This window comes from Pelodiscus sinensis, chromosome 1, assembly GCF_052426305.1.
Source record: "Pelodiscus sinensis isolate ZL-2025 chromosome 1, ASM5242630v1, whole genome shotgun sequence".
Classification (NCBI taxonomy): domain Eukaryota; kingdom Metazoa; phylum Chordata; order Testudines; family Trionychidae; genus Pelodiscus; species Pelodiscus sinensis.
In genome coordinates this window covers 196,642,940-196,664,078 of record NC_143052.1, presented here as the reverse complement: position 1 = coordinate 196,664,078, position 21,139 = coordinate 196,642,940, and the positions used below count along the sequence as shown (strand labels likewise).

The 21,139-nt window shown below is 42.2% G+C and overlaps 1 protein-coding gene across 2 annotated transcripts in view; it reads right to left on the bottom strand.

The window, feature by feature from the left end:
* PDXK (pyridoxal kinase) overlaps window positions 1–21,139 on the bottom strand; it is a 76,432-nt gene that overhangs the window by 32,301 nt on the left and 22,992 nt on the right. For both annotated transcript variants that reach the window (XM_075912532.2, XM_006137930.5), the window contains exons 2-3: window positions 9,325–9,379; window positions 1,443–1,547 (exon numbers count right to left, since the gene is read on the bottom strand). In XM_075912532.2, coding sequence (XP_075768647.2) covers window positions 1,443–1,547; window positions 9,325–9,379 — 160 coding nt within the window. The remainder of the gene's footprint in view (window positions 1–1,442; window positions 1,548–9,324; window positions 9,380–21,139) is intronic.

Here is a 21,139-nt window from a genome sequence, read left to right as displayed (position 1 = left end):
CATAGTGACATCACCACGTCATTTGCGTCCGACTGCCTGTCTCTGCTTCTATCCTCAGCCACCCGGCTTCCTCCCTTCCCCCTCCTGTGCACGCCCCCTTACTCCTGTCTGCCAGTGAGTGGTATAGGGGTGGGGGTGCAGGCTGCAGGAGGGGGTTAGGGTGCAGAGTCTAGCCAGGAGGGAGGGTGCAGGAGCAGGCTGGAGGTAGGTGGTAGGGCATAGTGGCCGGGGGTTAGGGAGGCACAGGAGGGGCAAGCATAGCAGCTGGAGGGGGGTTTGCGTGTATAGCGGCTGGGGAGGGGGTTGGCAAGCTCCTGCAACCTCCCTTGCTCCTGCACCTCCACCCTGGCCAGACACTCTATCCACCCCCAACTGCTCCTGCCCCCTCCCACTGACCAGACACCCTACTCCCAAGCCTGTTCTTGCACCCTACGTCCCACCCAGACCTTGTACTCTCCCCCCCTCCTGTACCCCACCCCACCCCCAGATCCTGCACCTCCGTCCCTATCCCACTCTTTGGCAGCCCTGTCCCTCATGCTGAACCCCTCACTTCATCCGAGAGTGTAAAGGGGGGGCCCACAAAAATCCACTAACCCTGGAACTCCGGAAGAGTTAATCTGGTCAGAGGCCTTGAACCTCAATCCTCCCTCCCTCCCACCATGGGGCTGAAGCACCAGAGGAGTGAAGCATTTTAATTGGGGGCCACATCAGTGAGGGTTGGGGTTTTTTGGAAGGGCTTTTTTTCCTTCTCACTTGTGTGGTCCCCAACTGATTTTTCCGTTGGTCAGTGGTCCCCGGCCCAAAAAAGATATACTACTCCTGCCATAAATAAAGACAATGTAGAAACCTGTGTGTGTTGGACACAATATTTCACTTTATTTAAAATGAAGCCTAGCCAACAAGGCCCCAGTTGGGGCTCAACCCCCATCTGGCTGCAGCATCCCGTTCCCGCCCTGGATCCTGGGGCAGGCCCTGCGGTTGAGCCCCCATTTGGCCACAGGAAGGGCTGGTGGCAGCCCCCTTCCTGCTTCGGCATGGGTAGAAGGGGAGGCCACGATCTGGCTGTGGCAGGCAGAGGGGGTGTTGGTGAGTGTAGTGAGCAGGGGGCCCAGCCTCCAAGTATATATAAAAATAACACCCTGAATTTCTATTGCTCCTTTCATTAGTGGATCACACGGCACATTAACACACACTTACCCAAACCCATATTCAGGAACACATTCCCCATTCCATTACAATGCAGCCACATTACAGCTGGAATATAACACCTGTGTCACAATGTACAGCATAAGGGTTAAAGGATAGGGTATGCAGCCGGCACTGTAGAAGGAATCTGAAGAAGGAAAATGTAATTAACTGTTTTTTAAAAAGGGAAGGACGTGGGTTATCACTTTACTCTCGTGTAAATATAATGGGCTCTGCAAAGAAACATAAGCCGTTACCTGTGAGCACGTAGTCATAGCGGTTCACATTGTTCAGTTTAAGCCCTTCATACAGTTCGTGGAGTTCATCTGAATTTAACACCTGCCCCTTCCAGTGGGCATAACCTGAAAAAGGAAAGCCAAATGACTTACCCAAGTCCATTTTATATTTAGGATCACATATTATACGTGCAGGACTTCCCCACCACTCCCCAAAATAATGCTGCTGTCAAAAATGGGGTGAGTTATTAACAGAACATTCTCCACATTCTCTCAGTGCTCTGAAAAGGAACGGTTTGTGGATGGGGCTAGTCTGACCACTCTAGACACTCAAGCCTTGCATGTATCAGCAAAGCATGTAATGCACAAGCAGAGAATGCAAGCTCTCCCCTACATCCTGCATCAGCCAGACCTGACCGGGAGGCCAGAGGTTAATTTTAGTTCTCATAGATTACTAATATATCTTTCATATTATACCAGTGCAACCTGACAGCAACTGGAGAGCTTGATGACAGACATATTTTTTGAGAATAAATTCTATACACTGCAGCCACTCAGAATCAAGCACGCGCACACATACACAGAGAATGTGCTAGGCCCCCTACTCTCACTGCCTTACAGTGTAAGAGAGACATTCTCCATTTACTTTAGCAAACAGGCTTACGTGCTTCGGTCTATCCTGTAAGAGCTATACGAAAGTCAGACAGCCAGCAACTGCCACATTCAGTTGCACCCCGCATCAGAGAAAACACCCTTAATTTGACACGTGTTCATTAAAATCCTACAGTGAAGGAACATCTTATGTCAGTGCTCCACTACAGTAACTTTATTTCCATTAGCAGGATGCTATCCTCAGCGACAGTGCCTCTGAATTTGGAGGCTTTGGGAGCAGCTCTGTGGATATCAGTTAGGGCTTCAGGAACATCTATTATGAGCAAAGAAATAACTTTCTGTGCACTTTTACCATCAGAAAGGGCGAAGCGTTATAAGTATGTATGTGAGGCTTGACTCAGCACCCATTGCAGTCAATGGAAAGAGCTGACCTCAGTGGTCACTGAATCTGGCCTTTTGGACCTTTAAGGCAGCATGTACCCAATATACATATGTTTACTGGCCTGGAACCTATCTCCAGAAGAGGCTGCCTCTATGTGCCATAATGTCACAGATCTCCCTCCGCCAACTGCAGCCCCATTTTGATGAAAGAGAGGGTGCTGCCTTCAGGAAATTCTGTAAGGGCCCCACAGCTTGAATACTTTCAACTGCCTCAGTCTGTATCTGCTGACCGTCAGTGCATTCTGCCACTGTCCTCGTGGCATTGGGACTGTGGAGAGAAAAGTGCTACTTGAGGCATCTTGCCCTCAAAAGCAAAAGGTATTTTTAAATGGTGCTGTAGGGGGTTAATTAGATGGCTTTGGCTTTGTTTTTTCTTCCAATTTCTGTTATTTCAGTAATTATCAAGGGTGGTTAATGCTTGGTATTAGGAATGTGACAGTGTAATCGGGTACACGGTTAATGGATTAGCTCGGGCTAATCAGTTAACCTTCACAATTACAAGGCTCCTGGGACTCACTGGGAGCTGGCTTAAAAGCAGTCTCCCTGAGTGCAATGGCTCCTGGTGAGTCAGCTCCCCCACCCACCATGCTGCTGCCTCTGTATCAGAGGCAGCAGTGCGGGGGGAGAGGGGAACAAATGGGAGCTGACACATGCAGGGAGCCAGCTCCCCTACTCCCCCTGCACATGACCATGTAACTGCTGACATTTTCAGTAGTTACATGGTTAATTAAACTCATTTCAACATCCTTACTTGACATAAGCCCTTTTTGTGTATTTCTGTGTTTGCTCCTACAAACGCAAACACACACAGTAAGTGAACAGCTGCAACCCGTCTGTTGCTTCTTCCTACAGCTTGTGCTATAGCTTGATCTGATGCGTTAGGTGAGGATTTGACCTAGGGTCTGAAACACTACTAATGTGTGTACTGAAGGAGTCTCGCAAGTTATTAAAAGGAACAAATTATTATTCTGTGTTTGCAGCCAAAAAAGTACAGTTTTGATGCCTAGTTTTGACAACAGCGGCTCTGCTACCTTTGAGCCCGTGCAAAAGGGGTCAGGACACAAAGTGCGCTCATTTTGGGATGTGACTAAAGGGAGGCTACTGGCCCCTGTCATTTTTAGGGGGGCAATCCTGAAAAATAAAACAAGCTTTTCCTTTGAAGACATACTATCTAGGAAAAAAGCTTATGTTCTCCATCAGCCATATGCTGCAGTCTGCTCTGGCCTTTTATATTAAAACAGCTGATTCAATACAGGAGTGGCTCATCCTTTAATCAAGACCAGGACAGTCTCAGACTTTCCAGCCTATGGGGCAAGCCATCCCATTACACAGTTTCCACTTCTCCAGGAATTAATGTGCTGCTGATGGGAGGCAGGGAAACCTAGGTTTGCCCACAATTCACTCACTCACTTTAGAGGTGTTAAACTCTGTACACGCTAGTCACATTTTTAAACAAGGCCTATTATCCCTAATGCAGTCTAGAGATGACTTTAGTGCAATTCTTCAGTCAGCCCTGTGTTTAGTGCACTGCATATCGTGCCCATTTGGAAAATTCAGAGCTTCACAGAAGGAAGTTGTGCTACCACCACCCTGAGCACAAAATCTGCTTAAGGTGATTCTGTGACTCAACATTCAAGGTGGTTTTAATATGTCAATTCAAAGGGAAGCTGTCAAATGGGCATAAAATGGGTGTATGGTATAGTCAGGACTAAGGAGCTAGTTGTAAAAAGTTGCTGAAAGAAAAGCAATTAACACCACGTGTCTCATCAGCCTCATTCAGGATTGGATGTCAATTCCTCTAGTTCACCAAGCAAATGCTCTCATCTCTCTTTTGGACTGACAGTAGAGGCAATTTGCATTATATGCATGCTTTCGACAGACCTGGTGCTTCAAGCCAGTAAAGCAATGAAAAGTGGAAGAGCTAAGCAAAATTATTCTGAGGATTACTAATCTGCTGTCATTCCTAGGTAAAGTAAATTTTTTTTGGTCCTTTTTTGTTTTTGATGTGTGCCAATCAGTTTGTCCCTTCATTAGCCAGAAGGCCCTCTCACTCAAGGGTAACTGAAGACAGATTTGGAATTAGATTTCATGCCTCATAAGGTCTAAGGGATAATCAACTCATGGCAATAATTACCTCATTATTATTTCATTAAATATATTGACTATTTGCTGAACTGTAAAAGAAAGCAGAACCATTTGTGTACATGGCATAGTTCATCCACACACACCGCAGAGTCTTAACATGAAATAATATTTATATTTTGGCACTAGGCAATAAAACAATACAAAGCTGCACATTACTTGAGTATTTATTCACATTATATAAAAAGGGAGCCAAGAAATCTTAGATAAACTATTTGTACTGACAAAAATGATTACACAACATTAGGGTGGGCTGCACTATGCTGAGAACATCAGGGGGTATTGGGTCAGTGTACTAACCTTATAACTTTGGAAGCCAAGTTCAAGGCCTGGCTCACATTCTCTGGAAAGGAAAACATGAGCCCTCTCATCCTAATTTTCCATGTTAACGTTACAAAACCATCTAATTGTGCTTAATTAGAAGTCTCTGATGAATTCAGACCCAGGTCTGGAATAGCAGACCAATGAAAGTCAAGGAATATTTGCAGAGCTGTTTGGGAAAGTTTGCAATATGTGTCTCCAAGTGGTATCTGGTTCAAGCCAATGGTGTAAGTTTCTCTCAGTTTGAGGGATTTTCTTAAATATAAAAGTAAAGTGCTTTTAATAGCCTTTCCTTTCATCAAGCTGGAATTTATTTTTGAAATTCCTTATTTCCCAGATTTACTTTTAAGCCGCAGACTTATCCTGGCATGCAATGTTTCTTGCCCTTCAACTGTCCACACCCTCCATGGGTAAAGTTATGCTTCTGCAAAGAAGGGACCAGGCTAATCCATCTACATTAAAAGGGGGCTATGCCCATGTAGCTTTTGCATGTTTTCTTCTGGACTTATCCATCCACCACACTTTTCCTTCTTTAAAAACATATTTATAAAACTTGGGAATTGCATTACAACTCAAACCAAATCAAATGACTTCCCAACCTCCCCGGGGGAACCAAAATTTTTCAGGGGAAAAAAGGTCAGCTATAAAAATAAATTTATCACAAAGGGGTATGTGAGTCTCTCCTGTTTTTTGTTTCTCCCCATCTATTCCCAACTCCATATACCTTATTCTGAAGCCTGAGCTTTTCCTTTAATGCTCCTTAAAATTATACTGAGTGGCCTTAGTGAAAGCAAGAATCCTTTAAAAGCCTTTAAGGAGGAAAGAAAATGTTGTTTTTATGAGACATGAGTTATTGTGCAACAAGTCAGGTTACACCTACTAGCCACACAACAACCACTGTAGTGTGGTTTAGTGACTGCACTTTCAAACAGTAGGATGCAAAGCTACACACTAGAGCTTGCAGTGCACTATCATAGTGTTCACATGGGATACTGTGGCACCTTCCACCTTGGATTGCCACACTGGCTAGACATGGCCCAAACCTCTGGCACTAAGTTTCTCAGTCTGTAACTGAACACATGGAAGGAAGCTGTGACACGGGAGAAAAAGATGGGCAAGGCACTGTTATAAATAATCTCAGATCAGGGCTACCAACAAAATCACAGGGTCTGGTTCCTTGTCTGTGGAAATCAAACGTTCCTTAAACAGACTATATCTGTTCCTTAAACAGCTTCAGGCATGGGACTCAGTTACAACAAACAACAAAAAAACCAAAATAAAAAACGCATGTTATATACACATTCTGCCAATCACGGTTAGAAAGGAAACCAGCATACATGGATTTAAAAAATATGCGCTAAAGCCCTCCAGATTAGATTTGCACTATTACACAGGGAGCAGGTTGCTACACCAAACAATTGGGCGTGGGGGGAGGAGGACAGCATCTCTGTAAGCCGTGTGACAGTTTAATATGTGTGTGCATGAAGCACAATGTCACCTGGAGGTGAGTCACTTACTGAAACTGTACAGTAAATACTCCTCACCAGGCAACATGGCAAACTGTGCTCTCTGGGATTTTTGATTAAAAACACTCCCTCATATTTCAGGATCACCAGAGTAGAAAAAAGCTGAATTTTCTGAGCAGCAGTCAATAATGATAGTCTTTTGCTTTATTGACTAAAAATGAGAACAAAAATAGCAAGGTTGATTCAGAAGAGCAGACCTATTAGTTGATAAAAATGATAGATGATAAAAATACAAGGAGAACTAAAAAGAACAAGCTTGAAAAAAGTGGGGAGGAGGGAGGGAGAGAAGAGTGAAAGACATTAAAAGAACACAGGGTCCAAAATGTCATAGTGGACTTTTTTCTCCATATTCTATAAATAAATAAAAATAAAAAGTGACACCCACACACAGTGTTATCTGTCCCCTCCAGGATGTAGCTCTTCCTTACAGTGTCACAAAAGCAGCTGAAAGTCAGCTCTAACAGAAGTTCAGCCATTTGTTTCTCTCACAACAGTGCAGCTGAATGAACTCTCATAAGAGAAGGCAACACTGATCTTCCTCACTTCATTCCCTGCAACATCTGACTCTGGGAAACTGCTACAATACACACATAGTAAATTAACTCAGCAATTAGTGGTGCCTTCTCCACAACAAAGACTATGCATTTGGTTATCTGTGTTTGCATGCACACACATGCTTGCCAGCATGTCTGAAACAAAAGAAAGCAAATTAAAAGAACTGAAGGTTTTTTTTTTAAATAATCTCATGATTTTAAAGGCACTCTCATAATTTCTGAACTCAGGGTGGGCAGTACCTTGTTCCATTAACAAAAAGGATCACTAATTCGTTGCTCCTTCCACCATCACCAATAGCTGTCAAATCTCCTTCCTGGCAAACCCTTTCATCATAACCCCTCTCCCAGTTGGCAAACCTTTCCAAATCGCTCGGCAACACTATTAAAAATGGTATCCTTGCTTTCATTTCAAGAATCTGATCACCCTATCGGTATTAATTTGCTTGGCCTCAGAACAGTTTCCCTTTAACTTTCTGGGCTAAGTTAAATCTGATTCTTTTTAATTCTTCATAACATTAATTTATTTTTTAAACAAAAGCAGTAAAAAAAACCCTGGTTAGAATCTTCATCAGTTATAAACATTTAGTTAGCTTCTGCAAGCAAAACTGAGACTACCTACATTTCTAGAGCTTACAATAATTGTATCAAGTTATCAAAATACTGAAAAATTTGATTGCACCACAAAATGTGAAAAACTAAAATCAGCTCCACAGCTTTTAGACTCTAGTGGTGCAAGAGCATCCTGATACTGGTCAAAGGCAACCAGGCAACTAAGCAGCTTTTGGTCAGGGAGAGCTGTATGTGAAAGAAATGTTCTTCATGTTTAGTTATTACTCCTTCCACAGCTTCCTGATATATTTTTGACTTCCTAAATGTCCCTTGGGACAGTCTTTCACCATCCTGACCTCGTACTAAAGAGTGAACTCTTGGCTCCACTGAAGTCTAAAACAAAACTCCTAAGGACTTAATGCACCAGGATTTCACTCAGTGCTTTCTGGTTATAGCAATCTATATTATCCTTCCTGAAATCAATGAGAGCAGGGTCTAAATTAAATGAGCAAGGCACATTTCAGAGCTTGCTCTTGGAATTTCAGTTGCAATTAATTGAGAATAAGAATGTAAAGTCTAGTTTAATTAACTAATTAAACGTTAAGGGGTGCTCCAGCCCAGTCCTCCACCTGCCATGGACACGCTGGAATGGCCACCCTGTCATAGATAGGGGCTGATCCAGGTAAGTTGGCGTGCCTCCATGAGCCCCTTGGAGCTGGAGCAACCTCTTGCCCACAGCAGAAGGGAAGCTACTCCAGCCCCCACTGGTTAACCATAACCAGTAAGCCTCACAATACCAGTGTTTCTTTTCAAGCCCCACTGAGTAGAATCATTGGACTATGCAAGAATCTCAACTTTCATTTTTAAAAAGTTTTTAGGCCTCATGGATGCAGAGAAAAGTTTGAAAATGGGGCAGAAATGCACCCAAAAGACACTCAAGCCAGAAAGCAAACAAGGAGTCAACGTGTATTGTTTACATTTATTAAATTTTTAGAAATAGGCTCAGGATTTCGAATGTTAGAGGTTAGCAACACTGAAATACCAACAAAAGAGGCAAATGACTCACTGTAAAAGTGCCACTGCTAGAGATTCATCCACGGTCGGATAACCTGTACTGGTGATGCATTCTGTGTGTTCTATTTCATTGTCTAATGTCTTATATTGGCATGATATTGCCTTATTCAGTTTTATTTCTAAATTTGCTAACAAAAAAAAAAAAGCCCATGCCACCACTAAGTAGAGAATGGAATGCATTACATTTAGGCTATGCCTACAATTAAAGCCCTGCAATTGTGCTACTATAATGCTTCCGCGTAGCCACTTATTATAGCAACAAGAGGGATTCTTCCATCGCTGTTCTAAATTCCACATCCCTCCCCCCAGAAGCTATAGCTAGGCTGACAGATGAATTCTTCCAATCAACCCAGCACTGTCTGCACAGGGATTTAAGTTGACTTAACTACATCACTTAAGGGTTCAGAGATTTCACCCCTTTGAGAGATGTAGCTATGATGATGCAACTTTTCATTTCAGACTAGCCCTTAGATTCAGGCCCTTATCCAAAACCTATTGAATTCAATGGTCTTTGCTCAGGCTTTGAGCACTGTTCTCCTCCTTTTTCATTCAAGACAGATCACAGAATGACTGTGCTTCTTCCCAGTAGCATGTAATCAGGCAGACAGAGTTTGGTAGTTCTAACTCCACCAGAGCAGATTCACAACAGCACTTCAAGATGCATGTGTGTGTATGTGTATTTACCAGTATGGTTTGAAAACTGGACAGAATTCACAGGATCAACTTCAAATCCCAGAACCTGGAAGACAGAATAAAGGAATACTGTTATTAAAACATTCCTCAGCATGCCACTCATATCATAAAACAGAAGATAAATGTTACCATGGTCTGTTACACATTTAGAAGTTTAGAATATGATTTTAAATAAGAGTGGAGTATGGTATTTCAGTAGAGTAAAGGACCTGAAGAGAGAGACACGATGCACCCACAAGAAAAGTGGAGCTCCACATCTAAAGGAGAAGATTAACCTGGGGACAAGGAAAAAGACTAGTAGAGCAGCATTCACAGGGTCTGGAGTAAGCTTTAGCCAGGCAATGCCACAACAACAACTGAAAGGGCCAAATGAATATAAAACGAGAGGGAGTAACAGTGGGTGAGAGGAAAAAAAAAGTTCACAGCTCTGAAAACAAACAAACAACTTTTTCATAAATTTCAAGGGCAAATGGACTGCTGTGATCCTCTAGTCTGACTTACCACACAGCAAAAGTCACAATTTGCTCAAAATGGTTTCTTTTTTAATTAAAGCATATCTTTAAAAGAATAAATAAATCTAGCTGTGGTGGGGGCCACTGCTCACCTAGGTAACAGAGGTATTAAAGCAGCTCTCAGAGAAACTGTGCAGAACCTCAAGCAATAGGATGAGGGCTTACTGACAGAGCCAATAGGAAGGAGGCTTGCTGAAGCAGCCAATTAGGGCCAGGGAGGGCTATATAAGAGGAGCTGCTCAGCAGAGCAGAAGGCAGTCTTTCCCTGGAGTGCAAGGGAGAAGACTGGCTGAAGAGAGAAGCACCTTAGCTAAAGCAGTGTTGGGCAGGCTCAGGAGAGCAAAAAGGAGCTCTAGCTTGACTGCTACCAGACTGAGGCCCTGATACCGGGGAAAAGAAGGTGCTGGGGCTATAGGAAAGTAGCTCAGGGAAACATGTACCAGAGGTTGAAGGAAAGGTAGCAGGTGGCTGCTAGCTATAAGTCCCTGGCTTGGTATCCAGATTAGCAGGTGGGTCTCATCTCCCTACTCTTTGCACCCTATTTATCAATGAGGAGAGTGGCTATGGGCTGAGAAGAGGACATTGCAGTCCAGGGAGTGATGTGGGTCCCAGAATGGTGGGGACAGCAGGAGTGATGGCGGGCAAGGAAGGCATACTGTTAGAATGAGCTAATTCCCAGGACAGCCAGTAGAAGGCACCACAGTGGTGAGTCTTGGCCCAGTAACCAATCTTGATTTAAAAATTGCCAGTGATGGGAAATCACCTCAACCCTTAGTAAATTGTTCCAGCGATCAATTACCTTCTCTTTTAAAAGTCTGTAGCTTATTTCCAGTCTGAACGTGTCTGCTGTCAACATCCAGCCATTGGGTCATGCTAGACTGAAGGGCTAGATTCTTATTCTAGCCTTTACAGCCCTTGCTGAGCCACCCAACAGCAGCTTCATCAGCACAGTAACAGGCCTGAAGGCCACCATGAAATCCAATCAACAAGCTGACATTTGTTGACAGCAAGTGCCACTGACTGATGGAGGCCACAGTGACAAAGTGGATCAACACGCAGATGCCAGGTGTGTCGCACAGGCCTCAAGGGCTAACAGGAGAACCCATTATCAAATATAGGTTGGACATCTCTTATCTGGCACCCTTGGGACCTGACCGGTCCTGAACCAGGGAATTTGTCAGACTAGAGAAAGTTCCCTGCCACAGCCCCAACTGGACTGCCAGCTGAACGGGGGAGGGGAAGCGAGGGGAATACCTCCAGCCCTTGCTGGGCTGCCTGCTAGGCTACTGGTCCCACCACCAATGCCCTGGTTAAACTGCCTGCCAGGCTCCAACAGCCCACACTGCCACAGGCTCGGGCCCTGGTCAGGCTGCTGGGGACTGCCTAGGGCTTAGGTTCTAGTCCCAGCCCCGCAACAGCTTGCGGGCTCTGGCTCCGGTCCTGGTCCCACTACCGCAGGCTGCCAAGAGTGCAGGCTCCTGCCCCATGGCAGCCCACAGGCTCTGGCCCTGGCCTCAACCCCATCCCAGTGCCGGAAGCTGCCCTAACCTGGTCCCAGTGCCGCATCTGTTAGAGCCTGCTGTGGGCTCCAGCCCCACTGCTTGGATGCTGCTGCCAGCCTCAGAGCCTGTCCCATCCTGCTGCTTCAGCCTGGCCCCCTCCTGGATTGTCCTCTGCCACTAGGTTGGCTAGGGTTCTCCGATCCTAGAACATCTGTAGTCCAGCAACATCCATGGGCCAGCAGGACCAGAGAATTCCAGTTTTGGGAGGCACCACCTGTATTTGTTCCTCATGCTGGTACTTAGACTGTAATCAATGGACCTTTTAACCTGCCCTTTTTAAGTAGATTGAGCTTGTATCTATCACTGTATAGTATGTTTTCTAAGCCTCTAATCTTTCCTATGGCTCTTCTCTGAAACAGCTCCAATTTATCAATGTTCTTCTTGAATTGTAGACATCAGAACTGGACACAATATACCAGCAGCAGATACACCACTGCCAAATACAGTACAGAGATTGAATAACCTGTCTACTTTTATTCAAGATTTCCCTATTTACACCCAAGGATCACATTAGTGCTTTTGGCCATAGCACTGAACTAGGTACTCCTGTTCACCATGGTCCCAAAATATTTCCCAAAGTCTTTTCTGGGAAAGTGGCTGAAAGAACGCTGTTTGCCCCCAAATTTAGATTTCATAAACAAAGCTTTTATGAAATTTAAGACTGAGAAATTATTTTGAGACTTTATTTCAGTGGCAAAGGCTTAATACAATGGAAACATTTTAAAAATATCCAAAATAAATAACTTTCAATTTCAATAATTGCAATCCAAATAATACAGCAGCAGGAGATCCTGAAAGTGAAGCTGACAAATATATTCTGAATGCCTGAGATGAGAGAAGTAGGGGGAAAAGCCCAAAGTAAAAATTTTATTACTTACAAAACAAGGCTGGGGAGGAGAAAAAAAATAATCAGTAAAGATTTTTAACTTGACACTGTTCATTTGTTAGAAACAGATAGCAATTACTATTTTTTAATCTGTTGTTCAAACCATGTTAGTTTGGAACCATGCTATCCCATAGTAAGAAAAGTCTAATAAAAATCTGACAACAGTTTGACATTTAGTATTTATTTTCACATTCTCCTTGCTATGGATAAATTTTTCTCTCAAAAGACAAGCTGCTATATATGGCTCTGTGAGTCATGAGACAACAGTAATGATGCAGAAATAATCGTGTATGATCCATTTTCAGGCAATTTGCTAGAGGGTTAATTGAAGCTTTTGCTAGTCACGCTCTTCATAGGAGGCACATTTCTTCCCTGTCATCAACAGCGTAACACCTTCATATAAATCAAGACCATGCGAGCAAGTCGTGCCAGCAATAAAGCTCACACACAACTATGTTCCTATAACACATACAGAGTACATTGTTCCTCTGTAGCAATGATTCATTCCAAATCAGTAAAACAGTGTTATTCTGTATGGAATGACTTTTTTAGAGATGCAGCCGTGTTAGTCTGGTCAGGCTGAAACCAAAAGACAGAACTATGTAGCACTTTAAAGACTAACAAGATGGTTGTTAGCCTTTAAAGTGCTACATAGTTCTGTCTTTTGTTTCTTTTTAGAGAGACTCTCACCAGTACTAAAGATTCAGAGGGGTAGCTAAGTTAGTCTGTACCAGGAAAAACTTAAAACAATAAATAGACTAGTAGTACCTTAAACACTAACAAAACTTGTAGATGGTATCATGAGCTTTTGCGGGCACAACCCACTTCTTCAGATGACAGTATTAGAAGCTGGACTAGAAATCTAATACTCCTGTCATCTGAAGAAATGGGTTGAGCCCACGAAAGCTCATGATACCACCTACAACTTTTGTTAGTTTTTATAGGGCTACTAATCTATTTGTTGTTTAAGTTTTTCCAGTACTAAAGATGTTGCTCCTAGATAACAGCAAGGGGAAGGGGAAATGAGGCTCAAGAAGACTTCTTACTGCTACTCAGAACACAAATTTAGCCTAACATTTGGATTTGAGACTCATGAAACTGCATCCATATGGCAGTTTTGCACAGTTTAATTGAGGGCAAAGGAATTCAAGCTGGAAACTTGGTTACAGTTCACTGAAGCATATAGAAACTATAGACTTTGTCTGACACAGCACAGACCACTCCAGTGCCACCCTATCAATTACCTACTGAGGGTTGCTGTAGTATGATAAAGGCCCTGAATATTTTACCCAGGACACAGCTTTTTCCATTGCCTCCTAAACTTTGCTAGACATCACTTTGCTACAAACAGCATAAAAAAGTAGATAATAAACCATACATTATTTATATATCAAATTATACACTGCCAGACATCACTTCACTTGACTCCTGAACATAGATGTAACATGCAGCAATCTCTTCAGAAACCAGTGTTAAAGTCTGTTGTATCCAACTGGAAATATGAAATTGGGGAAACATTCACATGGAACCCAAGTTAGGACCATGTCTTTTTACTTGTTCTATTGTGCACATTTTGATTTACGTACAAACAATTTATATAGAAAACAGTGAGCCAGTTTGGAATGCTGCCCACATTAGATCCAACAGGCCCTGAAAGACTTTCCCATATGGAGTTAGGTTCACTATTAAATGCACAGTAAATTTTAGGATTCTACTTTGCTATGCCAGCATCTGTCTGGGAAGGGGTTTTACACGCAAGTGCACCCTGCCCTATCTCCTAGTGGGATTGCTGCCCTAAATTTGAAATTTAGATTACAGCTGGGGCTTTACAGGAGCAGGTCATGCAAAGACTGTTGCAGGAATGCACAGAAGTCACATGATCTCCCAGTTTCCCTGGCCACACCACTGTTCAGGTAAGCATCATCCTCCCTTTGGACTGCAGTGGCCTTCTACAACCTCTTTTGCAGAGGGGAATTCATAGCTTCTGCCTCTTCTCCCTATCCCCAGCTACTCTTCTGCACTGGATACACTCCACCAATAGAATCATAAATCTTGGATGACTCTAACCCCAACCCCAGCTGCAGGTTCGGGGCAGGTAATCCCAAAACAGAGAATGCAAGTCCTTAGACTTAATTCAAACAGAGTTCTGAAAAGCCAACTGAAGGAGATTCACACTCATCTCATACAATAAAACGGACTGCTATAGGAATCTCAGTGAGAGGGACTGGAGATTATTACCCCAGGCTTAATGGAAGGTGTTTGGTTTTTTTTTAAATCACTGACGCATCAGATGCTACCATAGACAAATGAATCTGATATGCAGACGACATGGCTGGTGAATCACTACTATCCCCTTGGGCTAACATTTGGAAGTCTAAATAACAACCTTCACACACATTGAACCAGGATGCAATAAAAATATTCCCATCTACAAAACATGAAATACAACGTTACAAATAAGTTCAAATGAACTTTAAACCTTCAACCACAAAGAGAGAAGGGAAACAGATGGACACTGACCTACTCTGCCTACAATGCAGAGGTCACTATCCTTGACTTGGAGGAGAAGGGGTGAGGGAAATGCTGGTCACCCCTGGAGAGGTACACGATATTCTAGACCACTAATTCTGCTACAAGACCTTTGAAAAAGATTCCAAGAGAAGAGAAATCTCTAAGAAAGAGGGATGCTTAAAAGATACTTAGAGCACTTTTACTAACAAAGTCACCACTTAAAAAAAAAGAGAGAGAGACTGATAGTGACTCTTTCCTGACCACACAAAGGAAAACAGAAGCGCAATTGAATTACAGATGCAACCACCCACAAAAACTTCAGGTTAGAATATGACCTTCGATTAGGATCCTAGAATCAATGAGCCAGTCTAAAACTGCATCCAAAAATATCTTTGACGTTTGATATCCAGATCTGTCCAGTACAGCTCTGGCTCTTATCTAAATGAATCTTCATTGGTTTTAGTTACAGTGTTTAAGTGTTCTTGAGATTATTATAATTTGTTTAAATTTTGCTCCACCCCCCCCCCCCGCTCCGCCCCCCAAAGCAGGTATCCAAGTTATACATTTCTGTTATTGATGCATGATATTTCTCCATTGGGAATGGTGGAACAGGGGTGGAGAACAACCAACGTTAAAAAAAAAAAAAAAAATCACCCCTTAATTAAAAAAAAAAAAAGAAGCAGCAGCTTCCCTAGCTGTTATGACTAGCACCTAAGATTAGTACAAATGGAAGATAAAATATTTTTATCATTTTCAGAGTTTAACTTGTGTTGTTGTGACCTTAGTCACCTCTATATTCATACCCTATATACAACTGCAAAAGCATTTGTACAAAATATGCCTTGTGCGGTATCTTTTGAAAACTACTATCCCCCTGGTCAATATCATAGCATTGTTCCATGCATTTCACAAGACAGTGTATGGAATTATGGATACTCACTGATATTATGCTTTAAAGTGTGAGACTAAAAGGTATTTAAAACCACGCAGGTCAGCAGGAACTGATAAGCAGGCAAAGAAAGGCAGCCAACATCTCTGACCAAGCATATCAAAATTCAGTGTGTCAGAATTTGTCTTGAGGTTGCAGGTGGAACTTTTACATTGTAAAATGGCAGCAGAAAGCACACAGGAACACACCAAGGCTACATCTTTACTGTAGCCTTCTTCTGCAAAAACTTATGCAAATGAAGCATGGAGTAGAATATTGCTGTGCTTCATTTGCATAATTAACTAACAGCCGTTTTTGCACAAAAAAGCCCTCTTGCACAAAAGCTGTTCTTCCTGAAAAAATGAGAAAGAAAGGCTCTTGCGCAAGCGGGGGCTTTTGCGCAAAAAGGAGCCGTCTACTCAGCTCCTTTCTGCAAAAAAGTATCTTGCGCAAAAACGGCCCCTAATTAATTATGCAAATGAAGTGTGGCAATATTCTACTCTGCACTTCATTTGCATAAGCTTTTGCCGAAGAAGGCTGCAGTAGAGACACAGCCCAAGAGACACCTTAATCAAAATAAAGTTAGCCTCCCCCAAAAAAAGGACAGGGGATCAAACTGTCTCTTAAACAAAGGCAGACCCTGATAGGACACGCAGAAAGAGAGAAAGTTATGCTTTAGCTGAGGAGATAAGGAAAATCTGCATCTTGGGCTTTGGGAGTAAAGTCAAGACAGCCATTTCCTCACAATTCTTCCTTTCCTGGCAACTACTGTACCTTAAATAAAGACTATAGCTTACTAAAAACTAGTTCTTTGCCATTAGAAAGTGTATTTTTACTTGTTTGTTTGTAACCATTTCCATCTTTACTCCTTCCATATATAGCATCACTTAATGCCTTCACCCATATCCTTTTGGAAACAAACTTGTTTTATTCTTACCATCCATCAACTCAATGCTGTGTTTGAGGGAAGGATGTGTTTACCCCTGTTAAATTAATAAGTTGTAATGTACTGAATCTTTAAAACTGCAGCAAATTTAGTATCTTGAAAGCCAGCTTTCTGCATGTACCTGCTAGGGTTGCCAGATGGTTTCAACAAAAATACCAGACGCACTGGTCATTACATCACAATCTACATTACATCTTATTTAGAAAATACCAGACAGTTCTATTTTCTCATTTATATTTTCTCAATTTGTTTCCTGAACAGAAAGCTAAAATACTGGACTCTCTGGTTCAAAACCGGACACCTGGCAACCGTAGTACCAGCTCCCGCATGTCCTCTTCATCCCCAGTGAGGGGGGAGGGGAGAGGCAGGCAGGAGCCGACACCCGCAGAGAGCTGGCTTTTAGGTCAGCTCTCCACATGTTCCAGCTTCTGCAGAGCCGCTACCTCCCCTGGCCTTTGTGAGAGGCAGCAAGGGGGGCAGGCAGCTCTGCAGAGCCAGCTTAAAAAGCCAGCTTCCTACACGTGTTGGCTCCCAAGTGCCCCTTCATGCTGCTGCGTTTGTGGAGGGCAGTTGGCTCTGCAGAAGCTAGCTCCCCATGGGCACGGACTTCTTCAATGCAGAGGCAGTGGAGGGGTTGTGGGTAACCACTAGGATTTACTGATAACCGATAAGCCTGGGTTTAACCGTGTATTTGACTATACGCTAATATCCCTATTGTTAAACTCCATTCAGCTTACAGATAAGTGGCACTGGCAATTGCATTACCGTCCGTCTGCTATGTACATTGGACAAACATCTCAGACACTTCGCCAAAGGATTAATGCCCACAAAACAGATATCAGCCAAGATCACAAAGAAAAAACAGTTTCTTGCCATTTTAACCAGAAATTTTAACTCTCTCAATGACTTAGCCACCTGCATTCTGCTACAAAGACCTTTTACATCTGCACTTGAAAGGGAATCCTCTGAACTGTCATTCATGTTAAAATTCGACACTCTCCAAAAAGGAATGAACAAACACTCAAGCTATCTTACCCATTACCAAGATAGCTTCCCCAATTATCACCTCTAATACCATTAACTCACAAACATCCCACTCTCCCCACCTCTAATATCAATTCACAGACACTTACCTTCCTTCCTCCCCCCCCAACCCCCTCCTGTTCTGAAATGTGATTTGTCCTTTTCATATGTGTTCATTTTTTTTAATGGTATCCTTTGGTATATATGGTTGTGACTATTTTCTTCCACTATTTGATCTGAGGAAGTGGGTCTGGCCCACGAAAGCTCCTCATCTAATAAACCATCTTGTTAGTCTTTAAAGTGCTACATTGTCCTGCATTTTGCTTCAGCTACCCCAGACTAACACGGCTACATTTCTATCACTGAATTTAGAGCTGCCACTTTTGATTAGATCTATTTCCTGGAGGTTTCATCACAGGACGATCTTTAATTTAAGATTAACCATTAATTCCCAGAGATTCCAGCACAATCATGGAGTGTTGGTAACCCTACCTGAACTAGTGTTGCTTGCTACTTAGGTGTATTATCATAGCACGTAGGTGCCGCAGTCAGGGACCAGGATGCCTTTGTTTGTAGGAACTGTACAAGCACAAAACAAGAAGCTGTGTTTAAAAGAGTATGCTATGCTTAACCACTAGAAACAAGTAAACTAAACCATTTCCAATGTCTAACAGATGTAGACTGCCAGACAAGAAAACCATACCTTTCATTGGTTATAAAGTTGCCTAATACATCCATGTATGCTTCCAATTCAAAAGACCGCTGATTACCACCATAAAAATTAGAGGTGTGGCCAACATACTTCTAATACCTACTAACTTCATTAATTTAGCTGAGAGAGAACATGTGTGCAAAAATTTAATCACAAAACCTGCCATTACAGTTATATTGACAGAATCTTAGGGAATAAGGGATCTAGTTTTTTCAGAGTGCAATTCAATTACAAACCAGTTTTCTTTCTAGATGCCCTTTTGTCTTCTGTAGCTAGGACAATGCAGCACTTTGCCCTCTCTGTGGGACTTGTGTTCCTCCAGCCAGACAGCATTTTTATTTGTCATTTGGATAAACACAAGTGCTGTCCACTTATACAGCAATGCAACTCAAGCCACTGTAAAACTAAGGAAAAAGGATCTGAATCAAAGAGATGAATCAAAGGAGGGAAGGACAGAGAAGCAGAAAGGCAGAGTAGAAGACAAGTAAAAGGAGCCTGGACAAAAGCAAGTAAATGGCACACAGGATTTTTCCTTCTCTCCAAATGAAGACTGAATATGTATCATTACTCCTGTAAACAATTTCAGCCTGGGACATCACACCTATCCCTTGCAAATAAATAAATAAATAAATAAATACAACCCCACGTTGGTCAGTATAGACATTTTCAGTTTACCCATAACAGAGTTTGGAACTTCCTGTAATCATGAAACCAACGTGATTTTTTTGTTTGCATGTTAATGAGATATTTAATGAAAAATGTTAAATTAACAACGAGAGTCAATTGAGAATCAGGTACAAAATTCTGCACTTTTTCCTTTGTTCCAGTTTGTGAATGTCAGTGGGAGTTTTACCTAATAAATTCAGGATTCAGCCTAGGGTGGATTGCTTACATTCCTAGGAACAAAAAAGGACCATTGCATGAAATTAGAGAATAATTTATTTTGATATATTACCCCCTTTTCTTCTTGATATAAAGTTATAAATCTGAGTCATAATGTATAATCTGCAGCATGATGATAGCTTGAATAAATACTTTAAGTGATCCAGAAGTTTTTAAAAGCTCCCTGTTGAGTATGGGTTACAGGACATTAGGTACAAAATAAAGGAATCCCTTGGAATACAAAATGGGGTGATTATTCTAATTTGGCTTTGTAGAAAATTCTTGAGTGTTGCTTGCTGTTCTATTACCTTAAGAAAATTCACACATAGCAAATTCACTTAGGGACTAGTAAGGAAAGGAGGCAAGGGGTAGCCAAAGATCGCAGAGAGTGTTTCCAACTTGAAAGCCTTAACAGTGACTTACTATTTCAAAGCCTTCGCCATATGGACCAAGGAGGGGAGGGAAACTTATGAAGATGAGGTGACTTTCACGGAAGTGTCTATATGACTAGAGAATCAGGAGGCTGCCACCACCACAGACCTGATTTGAAAACAGTAAAAATGCGAAGAAAAGAGATACAGTTACTGCTACCTCTAGATCAGGGGTCTCCAAACTTTTCAGCCCGAGGGCCGCATTAACTATCAAACAGCAGTTCGGGGGCCGACTACACACTTGAGGTCCAAATAAAAAACAATCAAAACATGGATGTTGTTTTTAATTATGTATTTAATATTATTTTATTCAGTTATTATTTAATAACACATTCATACACTACACATGAACACCTGTATTAGTGTGAATGGTGAAATTGTTTCCTGGATGCCAAAATAGCAGACATTTCTGGCTTTAGATTTGTTGTCCCTAACATCAACAGTGACCTGAGATTATCATCGGACAAGTTTGTTCTCAAATTGTTCTTCACGTATTTCATTCTTGAAAATGTTTGTTCACACAGGTATGTTGTTCCAAAGATTGAAAGGTACCTTGATGCAAAAGTTTTGACATTAGGAAAGTCTTCCTTGGGCAAAAACTGGTAAAAACCCACCAGTCCTATTTTGAACTTGTCCCTAAGGAGGTCATTTGCTTGCAACTCAATGACTTCCAGCTGCAGTTCATCTGGGCAACTGGCCACATCTGCTTCAAATGGGTTTTGAAACAATCTCACTTCTTCTGCCTTTGAATCCAAAAAGGTCTCCACGGGCCAGATGAGAGGGCCTCGCGGGCCGCATCCGGCCCCCGGGCCGTAGTTTGGAGACCCCTGCTCTAGATGATAAACTTGGATACTCATTTTAAAGCTAGAATCTTCACTATTTTGGCTACCTTGTTTTCTCTTTCCCCATGTAAGTGCAGCATGTTACTATTTGACTTTTCTCTATTTTCAAATTTTCTACTGTATAGCAAAATTCTCATTTTATAACAATTTACAAAGCTGCCATGACATTGTTATATTAGATATGTAAGGGGACACATGCCAAGTCAGTTACTATCTGTCTTTCATACTAGAAGAAGGTTTGAGATTGATGATGCAACATTTACTGTTCCCTAAAAGCAAAAGTGCTATGGTTTAGTGGACTGAAAACTGAACCATAAACCAAGAATTTACTCTCCTCTCTACCATATATTTGCTTTACCATCTTAAGCAAATCATTTCAGCCAAAGTTTAAATAAATTATTTTAGAAAGTGTCCACTAACTTGGGGTGCCTTAGTTTCAGATGTCTCATTCAGAACACCTTGGGATGATTTGCCAAGAGACTGCACACAGCTCCCATCACCTTCACTTTTAGCTGATGATCCAGATTATTTTCACTGCTGAAGTAATACAAGTGTTGCCCCTAACCTGGTT